The 24,296-nt window shown below is 40.4% G+C and overlaps 1 protein-coding gene across 1 annotated transcript in view; it reads left to right on the forward strand.

The window, feature by feature from the left end:
• LOC131229655 (uncharacterized) overlaps window positions 1-22,020 on the forward strand; it is a 53,279-nt gene extending 31,259 nt beyond the window's left edge. Inside the window, exon 2 of the mRNA XM_058225643.1 lies at window positions 21,170-22,020. Within this exon, the coding sequence (XP_058081626.1) occupies window positions 21,170-21,823 (654 nt within the window). The 3' untranslated portion in view covers window positions 21,824-22,020. The remainder of the gene's footprint in view (window positions 1-21,169) is intronic.
• Window positions 22,021-24,296: the final 2,276 nt, after the last annotated feature.

A 24,296-nucleotide genomic window follows, 5' to 3' on the forward strand; every position in this document is an offset into this window, starting at 1 on the left:
TATTTGCAACATTTGAACCAGACATTGATGGAAGTGGATGAAGTGTCAGAGGAAGAGACGATGGAGGAACCTTGAGGGAGAATAACTTCTTGTGGAGAGAGAGGCAATGGACATTTCTTATGTCTGGAATATGGTATGAGAGAAGCACACCTGAGGGCAATGGAATACAAAAACTTCCCTTAAGAATCCTTGACTGAAATCGAGGCGAATCATTATGGGTCTCCTCGTTAAAAGTGATATGGAAAGACACTAAAATCTTCTAATCCCGAAGAGAGTCTAAAATTGAAATTCAAGGCAACTAAACACTGCCGCTGACTTCCCAAGCTGCCAAATCCCACCAATCAAGTAAGCCTCAATTGACATAGCCATAGGATGTCTCTATGTACACCTTGCACTTAATCCCTACAACAGCGGCTTTAGCACTTAAGAATCTGCACCTTTGTGTGCTACCAACATTGAAAATGGCCTTTTGTCTTATCGAGGACCTTGATGGATAAATTATCTACCTAGCCCACCACATGGAGAATGAGAAAGAACTTTGGTTATAGCCTTGGACATGTTCTCCATTAACATTGTGTTCTCTTGTACTCTTTCATCAAGATGAGGGAAACAAAGTTGTCACTATTTGTTTATGTTTGAAATTTTGTAGGTGCTTTCAGTTTTCATTTTGAATATAATAAAAGGACTACCCTTTTCTGAGGGTGTTTTTTTTTTTTTTTTTTTTTTTTAATTTTTTTTTATTTAAATAAAATTGTTTTATTGATTTTATTGGGATTCAATTGGAGTCTCTGTGTTCCTATATTTTATGGAGCTCTAAATGTCCTCATCTCATTGCGTAAATTATTTGTTCATTCTTTAAATTTCTCTATGTTTTATTTTCATTGAGATCATTGATGCTGCAAAGTTAAAGATAACTGAATTTTTAGGGGTAGAGATGCATGGGTACCAAATGAGATGAATTAGTCCTCCCATTTTCCAGACAATAGAAATACGCCAAATAAAAGGACTGCCTGTTATATACAAGACAATCTAATAATCATAACTAATATGCACATGCATATGCTGCAATCGGAAGAAGCCACACATGTTATACAAGATAGGAGCAACGCATGATAGAGATCAAACCAACTACTGCTTGAGAATCTCAAAATAGCCATTTGAATCATTTTATAATTCATGTTATAGTTCATATGTATATGGCTATATGTTTTAATAGCTTTTTACTTTAGTCACTATTTAATGCTAAAAAGCTAAGGATGGAATCCTATTGGCTCAAGCTTTTTCCTAAATCATAATTGCTCCAAAAGAAGAAAAAAGCTTTTTCCTAAATCATCTCTAAAGAAGAAACTAAAAAAATGGCTAACAAAATTCTCGAAATGCCAACTGTTGTACAGTTGTATCAAGCCTATTTCCGGCAACCTGAATCTCTCTAATGAGACTTCTATGTCAACCATCATTTTTGCGTCTTAGTTGCAAATCCTTCTAACTAGGTGCCCTTCCCTCTTCAAGTTTTGATTTAGGTTTGCATTCCCTCACCTGCTTCGTCTTCCTAGCTTTTATACTTTGCTAACTTTATGAGCCAGACATCCCCCCACTCTGGCACCTGAATCTATTGCCATTTTGCTTCATGCAACTATATAAGTCATCCACATGGTTTGTATAGGCATACAAGTGATACTTAGGAACATTTGACTTTTTTTTTTTTGTTAGCTTGTTAGTACACCCACTGTCAGTTCACGGGAACATTTGACCTTTGGTTTGTAGGTTCTGCAGCCTAGTTAGCTTTTTGGGCTATCTGTGGGCCCTATAGTCCAATCGGATGGTCTCTTCTAATTGAATTTTCAACTGGCCACATTGTGGGGCCTAGCTTCGATCTTCTATCCCTACACCATTAGTTGCTTCAATCTTTTTAGTTAAATAAATTAACGGATTGCTGGAGTTAATTTCCAAGGTCCATTATATTGGAGTGTTAATCCATCCTGTGGAACTGGAAGAGAATGGGAGCATAATCTGCAATGTACCTTCAGTTTAATCTACTCTAGTTCCATATCTTTCAATCTTGTTGCACAAATCTGGTTGATTCTGAGCCCATTCTCTGGTCAAAATTGCCCAATTCACCAGCGCAACCCATATACAGACGATATTTGTTGGAGGTGCTGTATGGTTTCTTCATTGGTTATATATTTTATAGTTATGAAAGACAATGATAGGGAGCTGATGGGGGTGTTCTTTGGTGCTTGTGGGGAGATTGGGGAAATATTTTGACATTAAGGGTTGCACAATTCAGTGGGGATGCTCAGTGGATTGGGATGATGATGTGCTTAGGGCCTTTGAGGCTCTCTGGGTGTATTAGGTAGATTAAATTCATAGCGGCCCATTTGTGAGCATCTTGCTCCATTGTCTGGAGGATGCAAACAAGGTGGCCAATAGGCTTTCGGGATGAGTGGCGGTAGGGTTTTCAATTTTCGTCCCTCACCTTTTCTCTAATGTTGTTTCTTTTTACTTCTTATCACCTTTCGGAAAAAAAAAGAAAAAAAGAAAAGAAAAGAAAAGAAAGGAGTTGTAACATTTTTATGTCTTTCAAAAAAAACATTTTAATATCTCGTCTTTCATCATCATCATCATCATCATTTATTTTGCTTTGTATTTGAGTTGTCTCCTTATTTGAAATTTGTTCTTTCAATTTTCGGCTTTGTTTGGGTGCTTTTGGTTAGGGACTGATTTGATTGTTATAGACAGTTCTGTTATTCATTTATTTTGTTATATTTAAGCTTAGTTTTTCACTTTTCTTTAACCCATATTATGCTTTTAGCCCATTTTGCATCTTCTATTATTGGTTGTTATTTCTTTATTGGAATTTAGTTTGCATAAATGGACAGACAGTTGTCCTTTTTTTTTTTTTTTTGGTGGAGAATTGGTTTCAAATTTGTTTTATTTCTTGCATCTGGAATTTGGACTGAATATGTTTTCTATTATTGCTTTATGAGGTTTCTTATTTTTTTTATTATTTTTTTAAATTTTGGATTTGGTTGGAAAAAGGTTTGAAAAAATTTCAGGACCGACGAATATGATCCCACTTTTGGATGCCCAAATGGTATCAGAATATGACGATTCCAGTCAGGATTGAAAGAGCACCAAAGTACCTTTCAAATGACCCTAAAATCGAGCGAATCCAACTTCAAACGAGGGAGTTATGAGCCTCTTCGTTGGATCACCCGATTTCAAAAGATTAACGATCGAGATAGAAAAATGACGATGGAAGACTTCTAGCGTGCTTTTGGGATAAGGAACGGTCTCTGAATGAGGCGATTCTCGTCCCATTTGAAAGCTTGTCAAGTTACCTTTCCAATGAGCTAAAATTTGTCTAAATCCGACCTTTGAAGAGAGAGTTATGACTGTTTCTGTCGGACCAGGAGAAGTAGGAAAAATTCAGGACTGACGACTGTGATCCCACTTTTGGATGCCCAAATGGTATCGGAATACGACGATTCCAGTCAGGATTGAAAGAGCACTAAAGTACCTTTCAAATGACCCTAAAATCGACCCAATCCGACTTCAAACGAGGGAGTTATGTGCATCTTCGTTGGATCACGCGATTTTGAAAGATTAACGATTGATATTGAAAAATGACAATTGAAGACTTCCAACGTGCTTTTGGTATAGCGAACCGTCTCCGAATGAGACGATTCTTGTAACATTTGAAATCTTGTCAAGTTACCTTTCCAATGAGCTAAAAATTGTATGAATCCGACCTTTGAAGAGAGAGAGTTATGAGGGTTTCTGTCGGACTAGGAGAAGTAGGAAAAATTCAGGACTGACGACTGTGATCCTACTTTTGGATGCCCAAATGGTCTCGGAATACGACGATTCCAGTCAGGATTGAAAAAGCACTAAAGTACCTTTTAAATGACCTTAAAATCGACCCAATTTGACATCAAATGAGGGAGTTATGAGCGTTTTCATTGGATCACGCAGTTTCGAAAGATTAATGATCGAGATTATGATCGAAGACTTCCAACGTGCTTTTGGGATATCGAACGGTCTCCAAATCAGATGATTCTTGTCCCATTTGAAAGCTTGTCAAGTTACCTTTCTGAATGAGCTAAAAATTGTCTAAATCCGACATCTGAAGAGAGAGTTATGTGAGTTTCTGTCGGACTAGGAGAAGTAGGAAAAATTCAGGATCGATGACTGCGATCCCACTTTTAGATGCTCAAATGGTATTAGAAAACGACAATTCTAGTCAGGATTGAAAGAGCACTAAAATCCCTTTCAAATGACGTGTTTCCAATTGTTGATCACTGACTAGTTTCGGGTGGAAATCATTATGGAAAGCTTCAGGTGAGGTGATGTTTGATGTTTTTGGGGTAGTTTTCTCCTCTCCCCTTGCAGATATTAAAGGTGGGGCTGTCTTCTTGTGGCCTTAGTCTTGCTATGGTCCATTTGTTGTATTATCTTTGCTTGATGGTTTTTCAATAAAGGGGTGTTTGGCATCTCTACAAATAAGAGCTTATTGGTGTATTTCAAAAAAAAAGAAAAAAAGAAGCTTTTAGATTGTTTGGTAAAAGTCTAATTAGGGGGCTTATTTGTTTAGAAAGTAGTAAATAAACTCCAATTTTGTAAGTTGGAGGGGGGTTACTTTTTGAAAAAGAGCTTATTTGGCTTAACTGGGTAGACATTTTAAACTAATTTTTGGACAAGTTTGTCCTCAAACTTTTTAGGTAATTCGTATCTTGCCCTCTTCTCTTATTTTTACTCTCTCCGAGGTAGGCCCACATGACGAACGACCCATAATGAAGGTGGGGCTCCACAATGATGAATGATCCGCATCAGAGGTGGGTCCACATAATACATGATCACATCAAAGGTGAGCCCCACATGATGGATGACCTGCATCTAAGTGTGGCCCCACATGATATATGGTCCACATCAAAGGTGGGGCTGACCTGATGGATGGTTGACATTGAATGTGGGACTACATGATGGAAGGTTGACATTAAAGGTGGGCCCACATGATGAATGGCCCATATTGAAGGTTGGGCCACACATGATGGACTATCCACAACAAAGGTGGGACCCACATGATGGATAGTGGACATCAAAGGTGGGCCCCTCGTGGTGAACGACCCATATTGAACGTGGGGCCCCATATGATGTATGAAACACATCAAGGGGGACCCACAATGAACGGTTCACATCAAAGGTGGGCCCCTCACGATGCCCGCATCAAAGTGTGGCCCAACATGATGGAACATTCACATCAAGTGGCCCCCATTTGATGGGCGATCCACATCAAAGGTGGGACCCACATGATGGATGATGGTCATTGAAGGTGGGCCCACATGATGGTCGGTTGACATCAAAGGTGGGCCCCACATGATGGATGGTCCACATCAAAGTATGGCCCAACATGACGGAACATTCACATCAAGTGGGCCCCGTTTGATGGGCGATCCACATCAAATGTGGGACCCACATGATGGATGATGGTCATTGTAGGTGGGCCTACATGATGGTCGGTTGACATCAAAGGTGGGCTCACATTATTAACGATCCATATTGAAAATGGGGTCCACACAATGAATGGTCCATATCAAGGTGGGCCGGCCCACATAATGGATGAGTGGGCTTCACATGATGTATGGCCCACATCGAAGTGTGGCCCCTTGTATGGACGGTATACATCCAAGGTCCTGTATGATGGACAACCCATATCCAAAGTGGGTGACATGATGGATGATCCACATAGGTGTTCCAACACGATGAATGTTGATATCAAAAGTGGGCCCAAATGATGGACAATCCACTTCAGAGGTAGGGCCCACACTATGGACACATTAAATGTGGACTCCACATGATGGGTAGTAGACATTGAGGGGCCCTACATAAAGGGTAATTAACATTGATGGCGGGCCTCACTTAATGGATGACCTACATCAAAGTGGGCCCCTAATGATGAATGGTCGACATCCAAGACGGGCCTTGCATGATGGTTGACCCACTTTGAAGGTTTGGCTCACACGATGGATGGTCCACATCAAAGGTGGGCTTCATTTCATGGAAGATCCACATCCAATATCCGACATAATGGATGGCCCAAATGTCTCAAAACATGAAGATCGTATGTAGCCATCCACAGTCTTTTGCCATTTGGGGCACAACCCATCGATGTTGAGATCCACCAAAAAAACCATCTGGATTGCTCTTATAATGGAGCTTTCGTAATCTTTAAAAATGACATCAACTACCCCTAAAAAAGCTTTTTTTTTTTTTAAAAAAAAAAAATGTTTTGCCAAACATGCTTATTTCAAATAATAGGTTTTTTACGTTTTGAAAGAAGTTATTTTACCAAACAAGTTTATTTAATACAAGAGCTAGAACAAAAAGAGCTTATTAGAGTAGTTCTTATTGAAAAGGCTCTTATTGAATTAGAGTAGAGATGCCAAAAGAGCCCTAAAGTTTGGTTACCCATAAAAAAAGAAAAAAAGAAAGTTGATTACTAATGAGTTTAATTCTTTATCTTTTTCTTAAAGACGTATTTGTGGACTAAAAGGAATTGTTATGTTTGTATTTCTGATCGTTTCTTGGAGATTTTATCATACTTTAACAAGTCTTGATGGGAGTAGATGGGTTACTTCTTTATCCCATCATTGTTTCAGTAGTGGTGTTTGAATTTTTAATTCTTTTAGACTCCATTTGGAATGTCTAGTAGCACTGTTAACATAAAATATGGCTTTTGCATAGTTAGTTTTGTGTTTGGTGCTTTACTATGCTATTCCCATAGTGTAATTACCAAAATAGCTCTATTTAGCGCCTTGTTCTCCATTGTTAATTCTTGCACTATGACGACAGCTGTGTCCCAAACAAAAAGGCAGAATCCAGCTATTTTGACAAGGTCCGTTTTAGGGTGCCTCGTGTAACCAGCGAAGGGAATAACATGCATGAGATCCACACAGTCCATCACGTGCGCTGCCTCATGCTAGTCCTGGAGCCTGAAAATCATGCTCATCCGAAACTTAGGTGGTCCACACCATAGGGAATAGTTGACATGATCATGCATGCCATTAGTTCTGTGCGGGGCCCACTGTGGTGTTTATATGCCATCCAATCCGTTCCTTTGGTGCTTCCTAACACGGTGAAGGAATGCTAAAAAATATGACATTCCCGAACTAAAGCGGGTCTCACCACGTGAATTTGTATAGGTATGATTTTAACTGTTTGTGATGGAACTTATGGCATAAGTCTGATGTCGGCTGCCAACCTGATGCAACCATCCGTTATTGGGGCTTGGGACGGGTAATGAGAGCACAAAACTCACACAGGTGCTATATAATATACTATTACATAGGTTGATTGTAGTTAAAGAGTTGAGGAATGTTCATCATAAGAGCGTAGCTGAAATGAGGATGTTGAGATGGATGATTGGCAAGATGAGGAAGTATAAAATTAGAAATGAATGCATTCGAGAGAACTTAGGGGTAGCACTAATAGGAGATAGGACGAGGGTAAGTAAACTTTAGATGGTTCGGTCATGTACAACGGAGACTCAAGAATTGCACTAGTTAGGAGTGAGTTGGTACAAGTTGAAGGCTCTGAAAGGCTAGGAGAGGGCCCAAATAGACGTGGGTGGAGGTTGTTAGAAAAGACTTGATAACCTATGGTCTAATTGAAGCTATGGCCCTTGATAGAGTGGAATGGTTGCCGACACCAGTTAATTGGGATGAGGCGTAGAAGAAGAAGAAGATGATGATTTTTCACTGTTCCATCTGGTTTTGGCCCACATGAGTTTGGATTGGTATGAATTTTTGGGATCAGGGCCAAACACAGGGCTTCCCATTTGAAGGCGGTGTGGATCTAATGTACACAAATCATTTTCCCCACATTGGAGATGGGCACGCTCCCTATGCGTATTCCCTTCCCCCCAACACAGGTCTTTGGTTTTTGGTCTCACTTTGTGAGTTCTGGTTTTATGAGGCAAGGGAATATGATGGATGGTTGAGTATGATGGTCGATGCACATGCACATAAAAAATTGTATACATGTCATGATTATACGACAATCCAAACCATCTAGATCATTGAATCAATTATGGTGGAGCATGACCAAAAAATTTCATTCAGGTTCCCCCACACATGGTCACGTGACAAAGTCTACAGTATTAAATGCTTTGCACTGTTCAACACTTGCTAATAAGTGGTGTCGCTACCAAAACCCTTCCATTGTCATAATAAGTTTAAACATCATAAAATAACCTTATCTGGAGAATGCTGTCCATGCATCTCTATCATTCATGCCAAATGTACCTTTATTCTCTGGATGTTTCTAGATCAATTGAGTTATCATTTTTGTTCGATTATGGGTTTGATATACAAGGGATTAATTTGAGAGTTGGTTTTGCATTGTTCATGACTACATGCATGAGCTTAGTTGATCATTATGTTGAATTATGTGGGGTACTCCATCTTTTGTGCTACATGACTTGATCTCTCTTGTTTTTGATGATTGCATTAAGAATATGCATACTTCATCTAAGTATTCTTTGCGTTGCAAAGCAATGCTACTTCGTTTTTACCAGGTGGTTTATGCGTAGAGGCCCAATACCATGCATTTTAGGAGCATCAATTGATTTGCTTTTATATTGGTCACTTGTATGAGTGATTGGAACCATGCAAGTTGTAGGCCACATAATAGATATACCATAAGTGATCCTAGCCATTTGATTTCTAGATTTTAGCGTATGTTGATGGCCATGTTTTCCTTTAAATGTCATTTTCTCAAGCCGTTATGATCAAGGTAAGGAGAGATATTTTGAACACATCCTATTCATAGACGTGGGAACTACCGCTTGAATAGTTTTGATCACCCATAAACATGGCCCATTAACAGGAATTGGGTGCTCCCATAATTCATACATTTTACTATTTATGAAATTATTTTCTCTTGTTTTCCTTTGGATGTCAGTTTCCCAAGCAGTTAGGATCAAGGTAAGGGGAGAGATTTTGAACATGTCCTATTCATGGTGGGACCTACCACTTGAATAGTTTTGATCACCCATAAACATGGCCCATTCACAGGAATTGGGTGCTCCCATAATTCATTACCTTTTACTATTTATGAAATTATTTTCTCATCAATTATATCATCATGCCATTTTATTTTTATTTTTGAACGGTGATGAATTTATTTCAGAGAGGCCAAAAGCCTAAAGAATACAAGAAAACAGAAAGGAAAAAGAAAAAAAAAAAAAAAGCCACAGAGCTGCCCAATTGTCAAGAAACTGACCTGCCGGTATCATTTTGGAAACGATCATCCATTCCGAAACCAGTTCTATCTCTGAATTGCAGACTTCCGAAGAAAGATCTATACAGTTCCCGAAGTACCGATTATACCTTTCCCACCATATAACCCGTATCCCAGCCAAAAGACAGACGCCATATCTTCTTTCCTATCATCACGGCATTTTATTTCCTCTATTTATCATGATTTTCTGGAAGTGTTAGGTTAACCTTGGCATCTTGATGTGAAAACTTCGACGTCTATTGTCTCTCACTCTGTTCACTAATACTTTCTCACCAGAGTGGATTCCTAATGTGGTTATTACATAAAAAGGAATTTCTTGATTCCATGTTGTAGATTTTAAGCCTGTAATGGGGTCCATTTTGATCCGTATCTGAATTGTTGGGCGCAAACTTTAGATGTTCGATAACTATAGGTTGACAAAGTTCTGATATTAAAGTGAGTCGATATCAATATGAGTTGAGTCAAAATCCAACAGATCAACTCATGTAGGCTCGACCATTGTGATGGTTGCATTAGCCGAGTCAACCAACGTATTCAATAGCAGTAACAGTGGCCATGACAGCCAGCCCTATGGCCATTATGTTACAAGCTGTTATGGCCCGTAATGGTCAAAATGATTTCGAAGGAAGAAAATGTATCAGCCTCTTATTGAACTGATACAGTCGGCCTGTTACGGCCTTGTATCAGCCCGTTACGGGCCATTTTTTCAGAATGGCTGCTACAGTATTGTGTACTGGTCCCCACCATTACTGTTGTGTTACAGCCGTTACTAAACTGTTTTTGAATACCATGTAGTCAACATCCAACATATCAACATACCATTTAGAAATAAGAAGTGTAGCAATTTAAACGAGAAGAGTTTTCAGAATTATGAATTTGTCTCACTGCATGAATATGGATAAAATCACTTGTTCAATTTTCTTAGCACCACACTAGTCGGATTCAACATTACAGCCAGTATTCTTGAGAAATCATTTCCCAGTGCAAGAGAATCACCCCAAGGAAAAAGTCACGATTACCTCCACGAAAAGCCTTTTACATGAATCTAACTATAATTAAACAAACCCAATCTATCCTTTTTACAGAATTTGTACCATCCATGTAATACAATGTTAGGGGGAGAGAGAGTGTTTATAAATTAATATTGTTTATAAGTATTTTAAATAGCTATATATTGATCAAATATAAAAATAATGAAAGGATAAGCAAGCAAATGATGCTTGGCTTGCTGGTTAGAGCGTTGCTTCTTCTGCATAAGGTCTTGATTTTGAAACCCGATTATTACTTTTTTCTTAAGGACCCTTTTCAAGGGAGTGACTTGTGAGCGAGGCTTACGATCAAATTTCACAATGACTTGGCTAGAAAATCTTGCCATGTTGAGTCGATTGAGCTGATTTTTTAGTCTAGTTACCAAGTTTTAGAACTACAACCCAACCCCTAAAAAGTTAAGAAAAAATGTGATGTATCTTTTAAAGTTTGTTTGGAGACTGATTATTATGGCTGTATTGTGGGCTAATTGGGAGGCTGGGAATAGGTGTTGTTTTAAAAATGCTTGATTGGGAGCTGATGAGGTCATTAGAAAAGTGAAAGACCTTATAGCGGGTTGGGTTATCTATGTAAAGGCCACTTTGGCTGATCTTCTTGTTTGACTTTCATTTGCTTGGTGTTGTAGTTTTTGCTCGTTCCTTGCGAGCTTCTTAATAAAGTGGCTGTTATCTCTAAAAAAAAAACTTTTAAAGCTTGTACTTTGTAGCAATCTGGAACATCCACGTGATCTGATTTCGACCTTCTTATCCACGTGATCCAATTTCGACCCTCTTATCCACGTGATCCAATTTCGATCCTAATCAACGTAATTTCCTTCTACCATAAGTAGACTTCACAAACCAACTCGGAAACTTCTATAATCCAGAAATGTCTAGACTTTACCATACAGATTTTGCTGAGCTTGATGTCAGAATCTTATGATCTTGGTTTCTCTCTTAAAATGGTATTTTGATATTGGCATCGTAAGGTACTCAGTGAGCTTTCAGATGGGAATAATTCTGCATCATTATGGCGTTGTTTGATCCCAGACTAGTGTCTTGACTTGCATGGTGAATATATAGTGCCATATAAATTATTTTTTGATGAATTAATACTTATATAAATAATTGTCCACAAAGTCCACACATCTTCCGAGATGCATGTCCACAGGAGCGTAAAATGATGTTGCATCCATACTATCTTGTCCCACCAATCTATTGATGTAGGTTTATGAGATTCATAGGTCTGAAATGCATGCTACCCTAGGGTTGGGGAAAAACTCATCATTATGCTTTATCAATATGTCAACTGATATTTCTCTGCATAAAGTTCTTGTTGGAAATTTCTTCATGCCACAAGATTATTTATTTATGATCTTTCAACTCACGGAGTAAGGGGTTGAGTTACATTCATTAAATCTTCTCTCATCAGCATTGGTGCCTGTTGATCCACTTGATCTGGTGAATCTTCCCATTGATCTTGATGTAATAGTGGCTTCGGTGTCCCATCCACCGAGTCTCTATGTGGTGACTGATCAATTACTGGCTCACCCTTTCCCTATTGGAATGAGGTTGGGCTGATTAATCTTCTCAGAATCTTTGTTGAACTACAATGACAATTTTAAAAGTGCAAATTCTTTTTCATTTTTCACCCCATCTATATCGTCATTTGAAATTTGTTGATTCACAATCAGAGCTGTCAACCAATTGAAATTAACTTCCATATTTTCTGGCAATCTCTGATCGGATCCCGTATGTGTTATTTCAGTCACTAAAACTTGCTTCCAAGTCTTTGCCATGATGATCAATACATGTTCTTTTCATAAGAACATGCATTTACAAATTGGTTCAAGCTCCACTTCTGCGTTTTTTGTAATTAACCCACAATTGTTCCCTTAAACATGTATTTAGGTAAAATGTAACTATTTAATAACGAGAATGGTCATTATACCCATTCATCTTGAGAAATTAATTCCCGTATGAAGGGAATCACTCCCATGGAAAATGCAAGTGTTCTTCTTTCTTTAGAGGAAAGCCATTTTCATGAGTATATACTTTATCCAAAATAAGAAAACTCTAATCCGTCTTCTAAATTTATCACATGATTAAGACCGTAAATGTAATCTATTCTCAACCCTTAAAAGGATAGGAAATTGGCACCTACTAAACCGGAAACATCTAGAATCCCAGGTACTTCAAGAACTTCCTAATAATGCCAAATGGAACCAACTTTGGAAAGTCTGTGGAGTCACATGCATGGTGTGCTGTAAAGGCCGTTATGTAAAGGACCAAAGGTAATGGTGGCAACCGTTACACATTATGAGGTCGTAAAGGTCATAATGGCCGTTATGGAAAAAATGACCCGTAAAGGCCGTTACAGCCCCCGGAACGGCCCGTTATGCCCTCGTAAAAGGCCGTAACGGCCTCGTAATGGTCCATTACGGGCCCAATACAAGTTCTTCGGTTTTTTTTTTTTTCAACAAAAAAGAGAGACTGTAGCGGCTGTTATAGGGGCCATAACAGCCGTTACAACCCGTAACATAAAGGTAACGGTGGTCGCCGTTATGGCCACCGTCACTGTTACAGAATACCTTGGTCACATCCCTAGCCCCAACTGGTTTTCTGTGAATTATGACGTGAATTGGACACTACAGCTACCATCCTAATTCTTGATTCTCTGTAGGATGTTATACACTGATCATTTCTTGTCCACATTTTACCCAATTGATGTTGGAATCACATGATCTTGACGTCATTGTAATGGTAGATCAATTAGCTTTCAAGCAGGATCAATTTTGTCTTTCTAATGTTGTTTGGCCCTGGAACTAAGGTTATAATTTTTACACTGACATTGTTATTTGTCAAGCTAACAAGGGATGGACATTTCTTGGAGGATCATCGAAACATTCATGAAAGTTTGCATAGAGGAGCAGAGGAAGATTTAGATGGTCTGTATTTATTGGGGAGCAAACTCACTGATGGATGAGTCAGTCACTACCATGTGTGATACTGAGAGAATTGCGCTGTGGGTTCTCAAGGGATGAGTTTGACCTTAGGTGTGAAACGGAGGAAAGAAATGGAAGAAATTCTATAGGTTTCTATAGATGAAATATAGAGCAATTGGGGCATATGAGTATAAAAGATCGGTTGATTATGCTTGGTGTATAATAGTGCTTTGATGGTCACCATGATGCCAGTGTTTCGACCAAAGAACTTTTCTTGCTTCTGTGCATGAGGAGTGCTTACTCGTAATTCCGTGTGATTGTTGGCATTCCTAAATTTTGTGACTTGCCCCATTGGATGTGTGCGGAAGAAGAATTTCAGTTCCCTTAATAACCCTAAATTGCAGCCAGACTCTCAAGCATTTATGGAATAAAATTCATGTATCCCATGACACATCATCAAGCAATACAATGAAATACACAAGGCTTGATTCAAGTTATCAAGTGGATCTGTTTGTGCCTCAATTAGCACTTGGTCCCTGGTGCCATGTTGCTGATAAGATTTTGTCCTTGTTTGCCCCTGTGTGTTTCAGAGAAATTCCCAACCTCTTCTGGTTTTCCAATGCGTGTTTGACGTAGCCAGGAAATGGGATCGAATCTATACTTAACTCTGATGGTGAGTTACAGCACAGCAGCAAAGGTCATAGATTCAATCCTGGCTTACATACCCAAGAATAAAAGGCCAGACAATTGACTGCATCTTTTAGCAGTTCTATTTTTCTGTTTAGGAACCTCACACATTGTGTGGTAGTCGATTGCTGTTTCAGTTACCAGTATCGGTCTTAATGAATTGCCACTCCTTGCTGACTTTTAATTTCTCATTTAACTCCCATGTTTTGCTAAATAGGGATATCTGTGTGGAGATGTATGCATGCATGTATAGGTGTTGCTATATGCATGTATTGGTATTAGATCATTAGAGGCTGATTACCTACAACTGGAAGTATGGTACAACCATTTTTTTGATGCTTTCAGAATTTTTATTTCTCACTTGCCTTTGAAAAAAAATCTTATGTTTTCAAGGGCAATTCTTGCAAAATGGTTAGGTGTCAGTTTGTTATACTTTTCCCTGGTGTTCTTTCCAGATCAGTTCAAAAAGGTAATTGCTGTTGTGGTTTTTGTCATCATCATCTTCATTGTTTATTATTAATTATTAATTTATTGTTATTATTATTGTTGGAGTTGGAGTACTCTTTTAGCAAAGAATTGAGAACTCTACTATTTCACCAAGAGTTTGTGCATGTGGTGACCATGATTCAGTGCTCCGGATCATTGATCTGATAAGCCCTCATGAAGGGACCATGCAGTAAGAATCTCCCAATTTTGTAGATCCTAGCTATTGAATGTTTGATCCTGCCACTGAATCTCAACTTTTGGTGTTTTTCTTAACCAGCTATTTTCAGGCCAATGGTTGAAAAGGTTAGGATTGTGCCATTGAAGAGATTTTTCAATCCTGATGAGAACCATTAGAACAATGGTATTGATCAAAATACCATGACCATGAGCCCATCATGTACTAAATCTGTGCACAATAGAAATGTTCCCTATTGCTCACCAATTAGCCGCTGCTGCAGGTGCCGCTGCAACCACAACCACGGCTGTGGCTTCTGCTTCTAGAAAAGTGGCACGTGCAGTGCGTGTGAAAGGAGTTGACGATCGTGGGAGGGGGGAGGGGGGAGGGGAAAGGGTTGTTTAAAATAGGCCTGTCTTGGTGCTTGACTCCGATAGTGCATCATCTTTTTGGAAATGGTGGCGTCTCTTCAACTGTGCACATGGGATAGTTGTATGCTAATCCGGTCTATCCAAATTGCTGACCTAATTATGGATGGAGCATATCATAAGAATTGCACGAAGAACATGATATTCATTGTTTGATTTTGCACATGGAATTTGGACCATTCACTGTTTTACTTCTAATGATCCATTTGATAGCCATCAATTGGATGTTTACGATGGCTTGATGTGTGCAGTTTATGATATGTCGAAAAGCTCATTCCGGTTTGCGAGGTACAACTGTTTTGAGGTTCTAATGGTCCTGATCACTTCCGCCTTCGATCGGGCCTTCTTTAGTCCATCTTAGCCATGAAAGTGTCTGCGACCCACTCTACATCAGTCCCCTCCACTTCAAAAGAACTCGACCTCGAGTTCTCGTCCCACTTCGATTCATGATACTCGGTCAGGTCTGCAACGTTGAAAGTATACGAGATCTCCATGTCATTTGGAAGATCAACAACGTAAGCATTGTCGTTAATCTTTCAGAGGATCGATACCGGTCCAATCTTCTTGTTTTTCAACTTGTTTTAAGTCTTAGTCGAAAATCTCTCATTGCGTAGATGGACCATAGCATGGTTGCCCACCTCGAACACCTTTTGTCGCCGATGCTTGTCGGCTTGCTCCTCATACTTGTCGTTCGAGGCATGCAACTTGGTTTGTACATCCGCATGAATGCCCACGATTCGGTCTGCCATATGTTTTACTACAATGCTCATGTCTGGGAGCTTGGACAAAGAGACTAAAAGTCAAGTGTGTGGCAGGGCACTCGACCATAAATAATCTAGAACAGGGACTTCCCTGTCGAGCGATTCACCATGTTGTTGAATGCAAACTTCGCTTGAGACAAGGCCAAATCCCACCGCTTTGGTTTATCACCTGAAATACACCGAATGAGGTTTCCCAATGTGTGGTTCACAACTTTAGTTTGCCCATCGGTCTGTGGGTGGTAGGCATTGTTGAATTGAAGTTTTATACCGAACCGATTCCATAAAGTCCACCAGAAGTAGCTAATGAACTTCGTGTTACGGTCAGAAGTAATGGTCTTGGGAACCCCGTTTAGTCGCACGATCTATCTGAAGAATAGATTCGCCGCATATGTTTCATCGAGGGTCTTCTTAAATGGGATAAAGTGCGCTATCTTTGAGAAACGATCTATCACCATAAACACCGAATCCATGTTGCGCTGTATTCATGGGAGACTAAGCACGAAGTCCATAGATGAGTCCTACTAAGAGCCGTCAGGCACAGGTAACGGGGTGTAGAGGCCCGTATTCTTAGACTCTGCCCCTCCCCTTGAAGGTCTGACAAACATAACAATGCTGCACTGCTTTACCCACATCACGTATTAATTGCGGCCAGTAATGCTGCTCCTTAACAAGAGCCCGTGTCTTGTCTTGCCCGAGGTGTCCACCAAGGCCACCTCCATGTAAATCTTGAATAATCTGCTCCCTCAGAGAACTTTGGGGGATGCGTAGTTGATTCCCTTTGAAGAGGAAACCGTCTTGCATATGTAGGTCAGTGGGATGACCCTCTTGGCACTTCATAGATGCATCCTTGAAGTCTCTGTCCTCAGTATACAACTCTTTGAGACAATCGAAGCTGACCACCTCATTGCTCATTGTAACAAGTGATGATGCACAACGGCTAAGTGCCTTGACTCGTGCTTCAGAACGAACGTAAATTCTTGCAAAAATGCAACCCATCTAGCATGCACAATACTCACGTTAGTTTGATTATTAATAAACTTTAAGGTTTGATGGTTAGTGTAGAGAACAAACTCTCTCTGAATCAGATAATGCCCCCAATGTTGCAACGCTTGAACAAACTGCGTACAGCTCAAGCTCATATGTCACCATTTCTTTCGGGCTTCGTTAAGCTATTGGTCTGCCTTCCTGTGATAAGACTCCAATTTCGACATAGGATGCGTCATACTCAACCTCGAACAATTTGTTGAAACTGGTAAGAACTAAGATCATTGTTGTGGACAATTAATGCTTAATTTCAGCAAAGCTCTTGTTAGCCTCATCAGCCCACTGAAACAAGCCTTTTTTTCATGCAATCTTTAATGGGTGCGGCTATAGTGTTGAAATTCCGCACGAATCGACAATAGAAGGTTACTAACCCGTGGAAACTCCTCACTTCATAAATGTTCGTCAGGATTGGCCACTCCCTATTGGCTTGCACCTTTTCATTGTCCACACGGATGCCCTTGTACGTCACAAAAAATCCTAAGAACAATAGGCTGTCTATTAAAAAACTGCACTTAAGTTAATTTACGACTTGTTAACTGCCAGGACCTTCCATGTGCTTCGTCTCACCTTGGCTATATATCAGCATGTCATTAAAATATATTACCAGAAACTGGCCAATGAACGACTTCGACACTTGATTCACCATATGCATAAAAGTGCTTGGTGCGTTCGATAGACTAGAGGGCATGACCAGCCACTAATACAATCTTTTCTTGGTCTTGAATGTCGTCTTCCACTCATCACTGGGCCGAATACGAATTTGATGGTACCCGCTCCTCAGATCAAGTTTAGAGAACATATTGACACCTTCTAGCATATTGAACGACTTCGACACTTGATTCACCATATGCATGAAAGTGCTTGGTGCGTTTGATAGACCAAAGGGCATGACTAGCCACTCATACAATCCTTTCCTGGTCTTGAATGTCGTCTTCCACTCATCACTGGGCCGAATACGAATTTGATGGTACCCGCTCCTCGGATCAAGTTTAGAGAACATATTGACACCTTCTAGCATATCGAGCATGTCATCCAACCGTGGTATTGAGAACCGATATTTAATGGTAATCTTGTTAGTTGTCTGGTTGTCGACATGTGCAAACTCCTATTTTTCTTAGGCATTAATAATGCTGGCACGACACATGGGTTCATGCTCTCTTAGAAGACCCTTATGGATCAATTCCACCACTTGCCCCTGAAGTATCTCACACTCTTTCAGACTCATCCGATATTGAGGGCGGTTGGGCAAGCTAGCCTAGGGACGAGGTCTTTGTGATGTTGGATATCCTGCATGAGAGGCAATCCATCGGGTCAGATTTCTTTAAATTAGTTCAACAATGGCCTTAAACTTGGAGGAATGTCTAAGGGCTTCAATTCCTCGCCCTTTACCACCACAGCGTAACCTCGCTAGTTTCCTTGGATTCCTCCACGAAATCCCGAATGGTTAAGAGGGAGCTCCCCTTCACTTTAGAAGCTTCGGGGTGGTTCTTTGGTGCCATAGGGGCAAGGGTCATCTTTTGACCATCCTAGATGAAGTCGTAAACATTGTCTCATACTCAGTGGATCGCATCATAGTCTAATTGTCATGGTCAACTGAGTAACATATGATATACTTCCATGTTGACCACGTCACAAAATACTTGATCATTATAATTCCTACCAATTGAAAATGAGATTGCATTATTCGATTACCTTGGTTTTGTTCACATTTTTTATCTAGCCAATTGAGCAAGGGGAATGATGTTTTGTCGTAGGTAACTACAACTTGTCCACCACCACCTTCGAGGTGATGTTCTCGCTACTGCCACTGTCTATGATTACATCACAGACCTTGTTGTTGATAGTACACCACGTATAGAATATATTGTGCCATTACGGGTGCACCTCTTTCCTTGGAGTGTACAATAATCGCCTCATGACCAAGGATTCACCATAATCCTCGGCCAACCATTCTCTGTCACCAGCTCATTCCTTAGAGGTTTGTTTATCTTCATCAAATCCAGAGCCTTCTTTCACTGCATCACCTTTGGTGCCCCCTTAATGGCCAAGTGGGTTGTTGCGGGGTGTTGTAGGCAGGTGTTTGATAAGTGGCCCGCTTGGCCACGGTGGTAATAATTGTTCGGCCGTGGTTGACCATAAGAATTTGGAATCTCACTCGAACTCGCTGTTGTGGGTGCTGCAGGTTGAGGCTTAAATGGACCGCTTCACGTGTCACGGTTTGCGGTTGTAAGAGGTTGATGGCGTCCTCCTCCCTGTTCCTTTCCTTTGGCCAGTGTTGAATCCTGCATGGGACCCATCATGGGGGGCCGAGTTGAAGGATAAGTCCGAGTAGGGACTCTCGTAAGCCACGTTTCTGCCCTACCTACTAACTGAACCGCTTCATCCACGGTCTTGACTGGGCTCATCCAAACTCAGTCCTGAATTGTTGATCGTAACTCACCTATGAACCATGCTACCTTCTGCGATTCAATCTCCGACAAGTCATTTCACGTTGCCAACCGGTGGAATTCTTCGGTGTAATCTGTGACAGTTCGATTCCCCTGTCGGCAATTTTGGTATTGCTAGAACAATACCCGCTCGTAATATCACTGGGGAGGAATCGTGATCGAAGAAGGCTTTTCATCCATAGCCATGATTGGATGAGCGCCTTGTTCTGTCGGGCACGTGAGAATTGTAATTGCTCTCACCATGTAGAAGCACTGGATTTTAATTTGAATACTACTAATTTCACCTTTTTATGTTTCGAAACATCCATGTAATCAAAATATCGTTTTATTTCGGCTAACCAATCGAAGAAATCTTTTATATGCAATAAGCCATTAAAACTAGGAAGTTCAGCCTTACCTTGATAATCTCTTTCAGCGCGATCCAATCGATCGTCTCCATGGACCAATTGTCGGGCAAAGCCGCCATTGTTATCCTCATCGCTGGAGCTTGACTCATCTGGGGAGCCCTATGATTCACCTCTGGAAGTGCTCTACGGAAATTGGGGTTGTGCTGTATAGTGACCACGGGTGGCTAAGTTTCGTCTTGGGCTTGGGGGGGAATTAGCGCATTTGCAATACAGTCGAAGGTTAGCTAACAGAAAAGAAAAGAAAAACACGGTTGAAGGTTGCCTGCAACCCTTGTATGGTCAATCGACTCTCCTGGTTGAAAGCTTCCATTTTTCCCAATAGATAACAAATTTCTTGATCATCGTCTATAGGATTTTGGTCCATTTTGTCGTTAGTTGCTATCAGTTCGAGGGGAGTTCTTGCTTTGATACTAATCGACACAAGGGAGGACGTGATGAGGTCGATCACCGTCTTCCTCAGGGATAACTACGAATCCACGGAGCTTCTCTGGACTCCTCATAGAGATTCCTCGAATCCACGAGGGATGAAAATAGAAATAATTTCTAGTAATTATAAATAAATTGATTGATAATACGAAAATGAAATTACAATCCTTTAAATAGTGAACTCAAACCTAGGACAAAGTTTTAGAATCAAACTCCAACTCAAACTCCTTAAAAATATGACTTACTATAAATAATAAACTTACTATTTATAGGCGGTCATGATTCCTACTAGACTTCATGGTTTTCAGGCAAAAATAGTAAGTGTCCAATTTGGCCTAACCATGTTATTCTCCTAATTTTTCTAAGCCCTTTTCATGTTCGGCACGATTCTTAAAACTCAAAGGATCAAAAGTTATGATCGAATTAAAACTTACTATTTATAGTAAAAACGAAAATAAAATGGACTTTCGACCGTTGATCTAATGGAATCTCGCAAATCCGGCGTAGGCAACCTGGCGTAGCAGGGTTGGTTGGCTGAAGTAGCTTCTCCTACCCCAAAATCATATATGATATGTTGAAAAACTTATTCCAGTTTGCGAGATACAACTGTTTTGAGGTTCTGACAGTCTTGATCACTTCTGCCTCTGATTGGGCCTTCTTTGGTCCATCTTGGCCATGAAAGTGTCCACAACCTTCTCTACATCAGAACTTGGCCGGCGACTTCCATTATTTATTGGATGGAACATCATTCAATTTCAACTTGTATGTTTGCTTACCCAAAAGGGAATCTACATATATAGCAGCTATTTGTTAATTGTTCTCGCTTCATTCATGTGTTGTGTTTGTATCTGGGTCGAATGTGGATGCTTTCACAGCTCACATTTCAGTGCAGTTGTGTGGGTGGTGGGTCTGTAAGCATGAATTATATATATGGATGGTCCCTAGAGAAAGTGCATCATACACATTGATGCTATGTATATATCCATGTAATGCTTGTAACACTTGATCACTGGTTTCATTTTTGTGATTCCGCTGCAGGCTATAAGACCTCCAAATGGGATGGAGCAGATGGTGGCCACAAATCCAAACCCCATGTTCTGGAATCGCCAATCTGTTCACCCTTCCACCAATGGTGCCTGGAAGAGGGGCCCGAAGAAAACCAAAGTTGTGCAATCAGCATGGTGTGAGGTCTGCAAGATTGATTGTAACAGCCAAGATGTCCTAAACAAGCACAAATCAGGAAAGAAGCACAAGAAGAATATGGAGAAACTGCAGGAGTCGAAGAATGCTGCTGCCACTGCTGCTCCTGCTCCCACCCCTGCTCCCGCTCCTGCTCCCGCTCCCATCACTACTACTGCAAAGCCTAAAAAATCGGTAGCGGGCAAGAAGAGGGTATTCTCCTCTGGAGAGAAACAGAAAAGTGCTGCTGGGCAGGTGAGGAAGGGGGCTCCACCATCAGAGCCTGGAGAGGATTTGGAGACGAAAAAACGCAAGCTAATGGAAGGCGGAGCACCGGTGGATTCAGTTAGGGTGTGTGAAGTATGCAATGTGGCCTGCAATAGCCAGACGGTGTTCAATTACCATCTTGCAGGGCAAAAGCATGCTGCCCAAGTGAAGAAACAGGCAGAGACCGCTGCAGCTGCTGCACGAGGGATTGTGGCTGCTGGTCCTTCAGCAGTCACCAGTGCCTGAGAAGAAAAGATGGGGTCTTGATGATTGTTATTATTTCTCTCTCTCTCTCTCTCTCTCTCTCTCGTGTAGGTGTGGTTAGTTGCCATGGATCATCTAACCCTTTTCTCACTTTTGAGGAGATTGTTGTAATCAAAGTTCAATCAGGTTTGCTGAGACCATATTCATCTTTAAATCCCTGAATCAGCACATGATTTTCAGTTGCTCTCTTCAAAATCATCTCCCGAAGCCTCGTTGAGTTTGCTGTTTATCGTTGGTGCTAGGTTCCTAGAGTCATTGGAACAGGCAACGGTGTTACAAATGCTTCTGTACAGGTGTTGTCTATCCTTTGGCGATCCAGACTATTCATATGTTGGAAAGATTGCTACTCTACCCAACAGTGACTGGCTAATTTTTGGGAAATGCCTGCCGTTTGGACAGATAGGGTTTGCTTGATGTAAAGTGTTTGCTGCGTGTCATAGCAGAGGTGCAATGCCATATTGAAGCTTTGGATTGTGCCCGGCCCAACGATGGAGTTGGACAATGCCATTCTTTATTTCGATGTCGCATGCGTGCTCAATTCCCTTCCGCCAGCATCCTATGGATCCGTCTACTTCGGTCCTGCCATGTAGGTGCATGCTGATAAAATGATGGGTTGGATTGGTTATTATGTTAGAGCGCTCTTTCCATTGTTCGAAAATGGGTCAACTAACTGAGAATATCCTATCCATGGTCATATGTGGTGCAAAATCCACACTAACAAGAATATCCTATCCATATGATCAATGGCCACCAAATCAGCGATGGAGGCAACGGGTCAACTAACTGGAATATCTTATCCATATGATCAATGGCCATCAAAATCAATGACTCAATGGTCGACATTAAGGAAAGTGCAAGCACCAACATGGTATTAGGTGATGGTTATTCACGTGGATACACTAGAATTAAACATATTTTTCATAAATCCATCTATTTAAGTAGCCAAAGATATCCCATCCTGATTATGTCAGATTTCTAGATGAATCTAGTAAGGATAGTTTACATTTTTATCTGCATGATCGATCACGATGAGATCAATCTAGTCGTTTATGTTGATACCCCACAGTAGGTCTCTCCCCGATTTATTCTAGGTGGGGCAACTCAGAGAGCTGTTGTCTTCACCTTTAGTAGGAGCACACCGTCCACTCAAATATGTGTGATGGAAGAGAGGAAGAAGAAGCAAAGAGATAAACTCCCTTCAGACACTCTTTTTGAGGGGGTTTACTCATCTCTAATTCTCTACCCCATCCTCTCTAGAGTAGGATCTTATATAAGGAGTTAAGATTTCAAGGGTGCACATATGTATGATACTCCGTTACCTTACAAATTTTGGAATATACAACACATTTTCCCCCCCCACTGTTATGGCCATCCATCAAATAGCTATATTTCATGATGATAAAATAGTGATCATCAGACCTGGGTAATAAGATCATCATCAAGTGTGACCAAAACAATTTCAACGTTAGAATAAAACTTCAATGGTTAAAATACTTTTAAGTGTTACACCAAGCAATAAAACCACTTGGTGAATCCTGATTTAATTAGATCTAACCATAAACATATTCATAGGTTAAACTTGGTGGGTTTTTATTTTATTGGTTTGTGCAAGAATCAACGGCTCATAGTCGAAATACCTAGTTACATTCACTTTTAATGTCCATGTTGTAGCCTTGTAAGAAGAGCCAAAATTAATCAACTAGAATTGTGGCTCTTACACATCCTCGAGTTTTAGGATTAAATAATTAATTGAAAGGAAGGGTTTCAACCCAGGGCTCATTGGTAGGCAATGTGTTTCAACATTAAGGTCATGGGTTCGAGGCCCATGTTGTGTGTGCGTGTGTAAAAAAAAAAAAGGTCCATGGATTGATGATTTCTTATGCACCATCAAGTCCTTCACATAAATCCTAGTATAGGCAAATGGGTCCCTCTGACCAATGACTTGATCTCGATCCTACCAAATGTAAGGTCAAAGGTTTAATCTTAGATCTTATATCCGTGGCATACATACACTCTTATATGTAGTAAGGGAGAAGGCACACCGACACCAAGCTGGTCCCCATAAAATTTCCCAATCAATAACCAATTATCCAATCTCAAGTTTCATCTCAAGGAATCAATCATTTGCTCAACTCATAGTTTTATGTGTTTTAAGGGGACATCATTAATTAGCTAAGGCACCATAACATATCCACTAATGACATTTGGTCAAGTGATTCACAACATAGATTTTTCCTATCGTGTCCAAATGGGCGGTGGATTTAGTGCTCATATTAGATTTCTAGTACATTAGTCCAACAATCTCTCACTTGCATTAAAACCAAGATGTGCATAAGTTCATTAAGCACACATGTCAAATATGATTTCTTAACAGGATTGAGGAGATAAATTGGTTCTCTCATAGTCCACCAAGTCTCTCTAATGGTAATTCCCCTTGCCCAATGCATGCGGGTAC

Source organism: Magnolia sinica, chromosome 16 (genome assembly GCF_029962835.1).
Source record: "Magnolia sinica isolate HGM2019 chromosome 16, MsV1, whole genome shotgun sequence".
Classification (NCBI taxonomy): domain Eukaryota; kingdom Viridiplantae; phylum Streptophyta; class Magnoliopsida; order Magnoliales; family Magnoliaceae; genus Magnolia; species Magnolia sinica.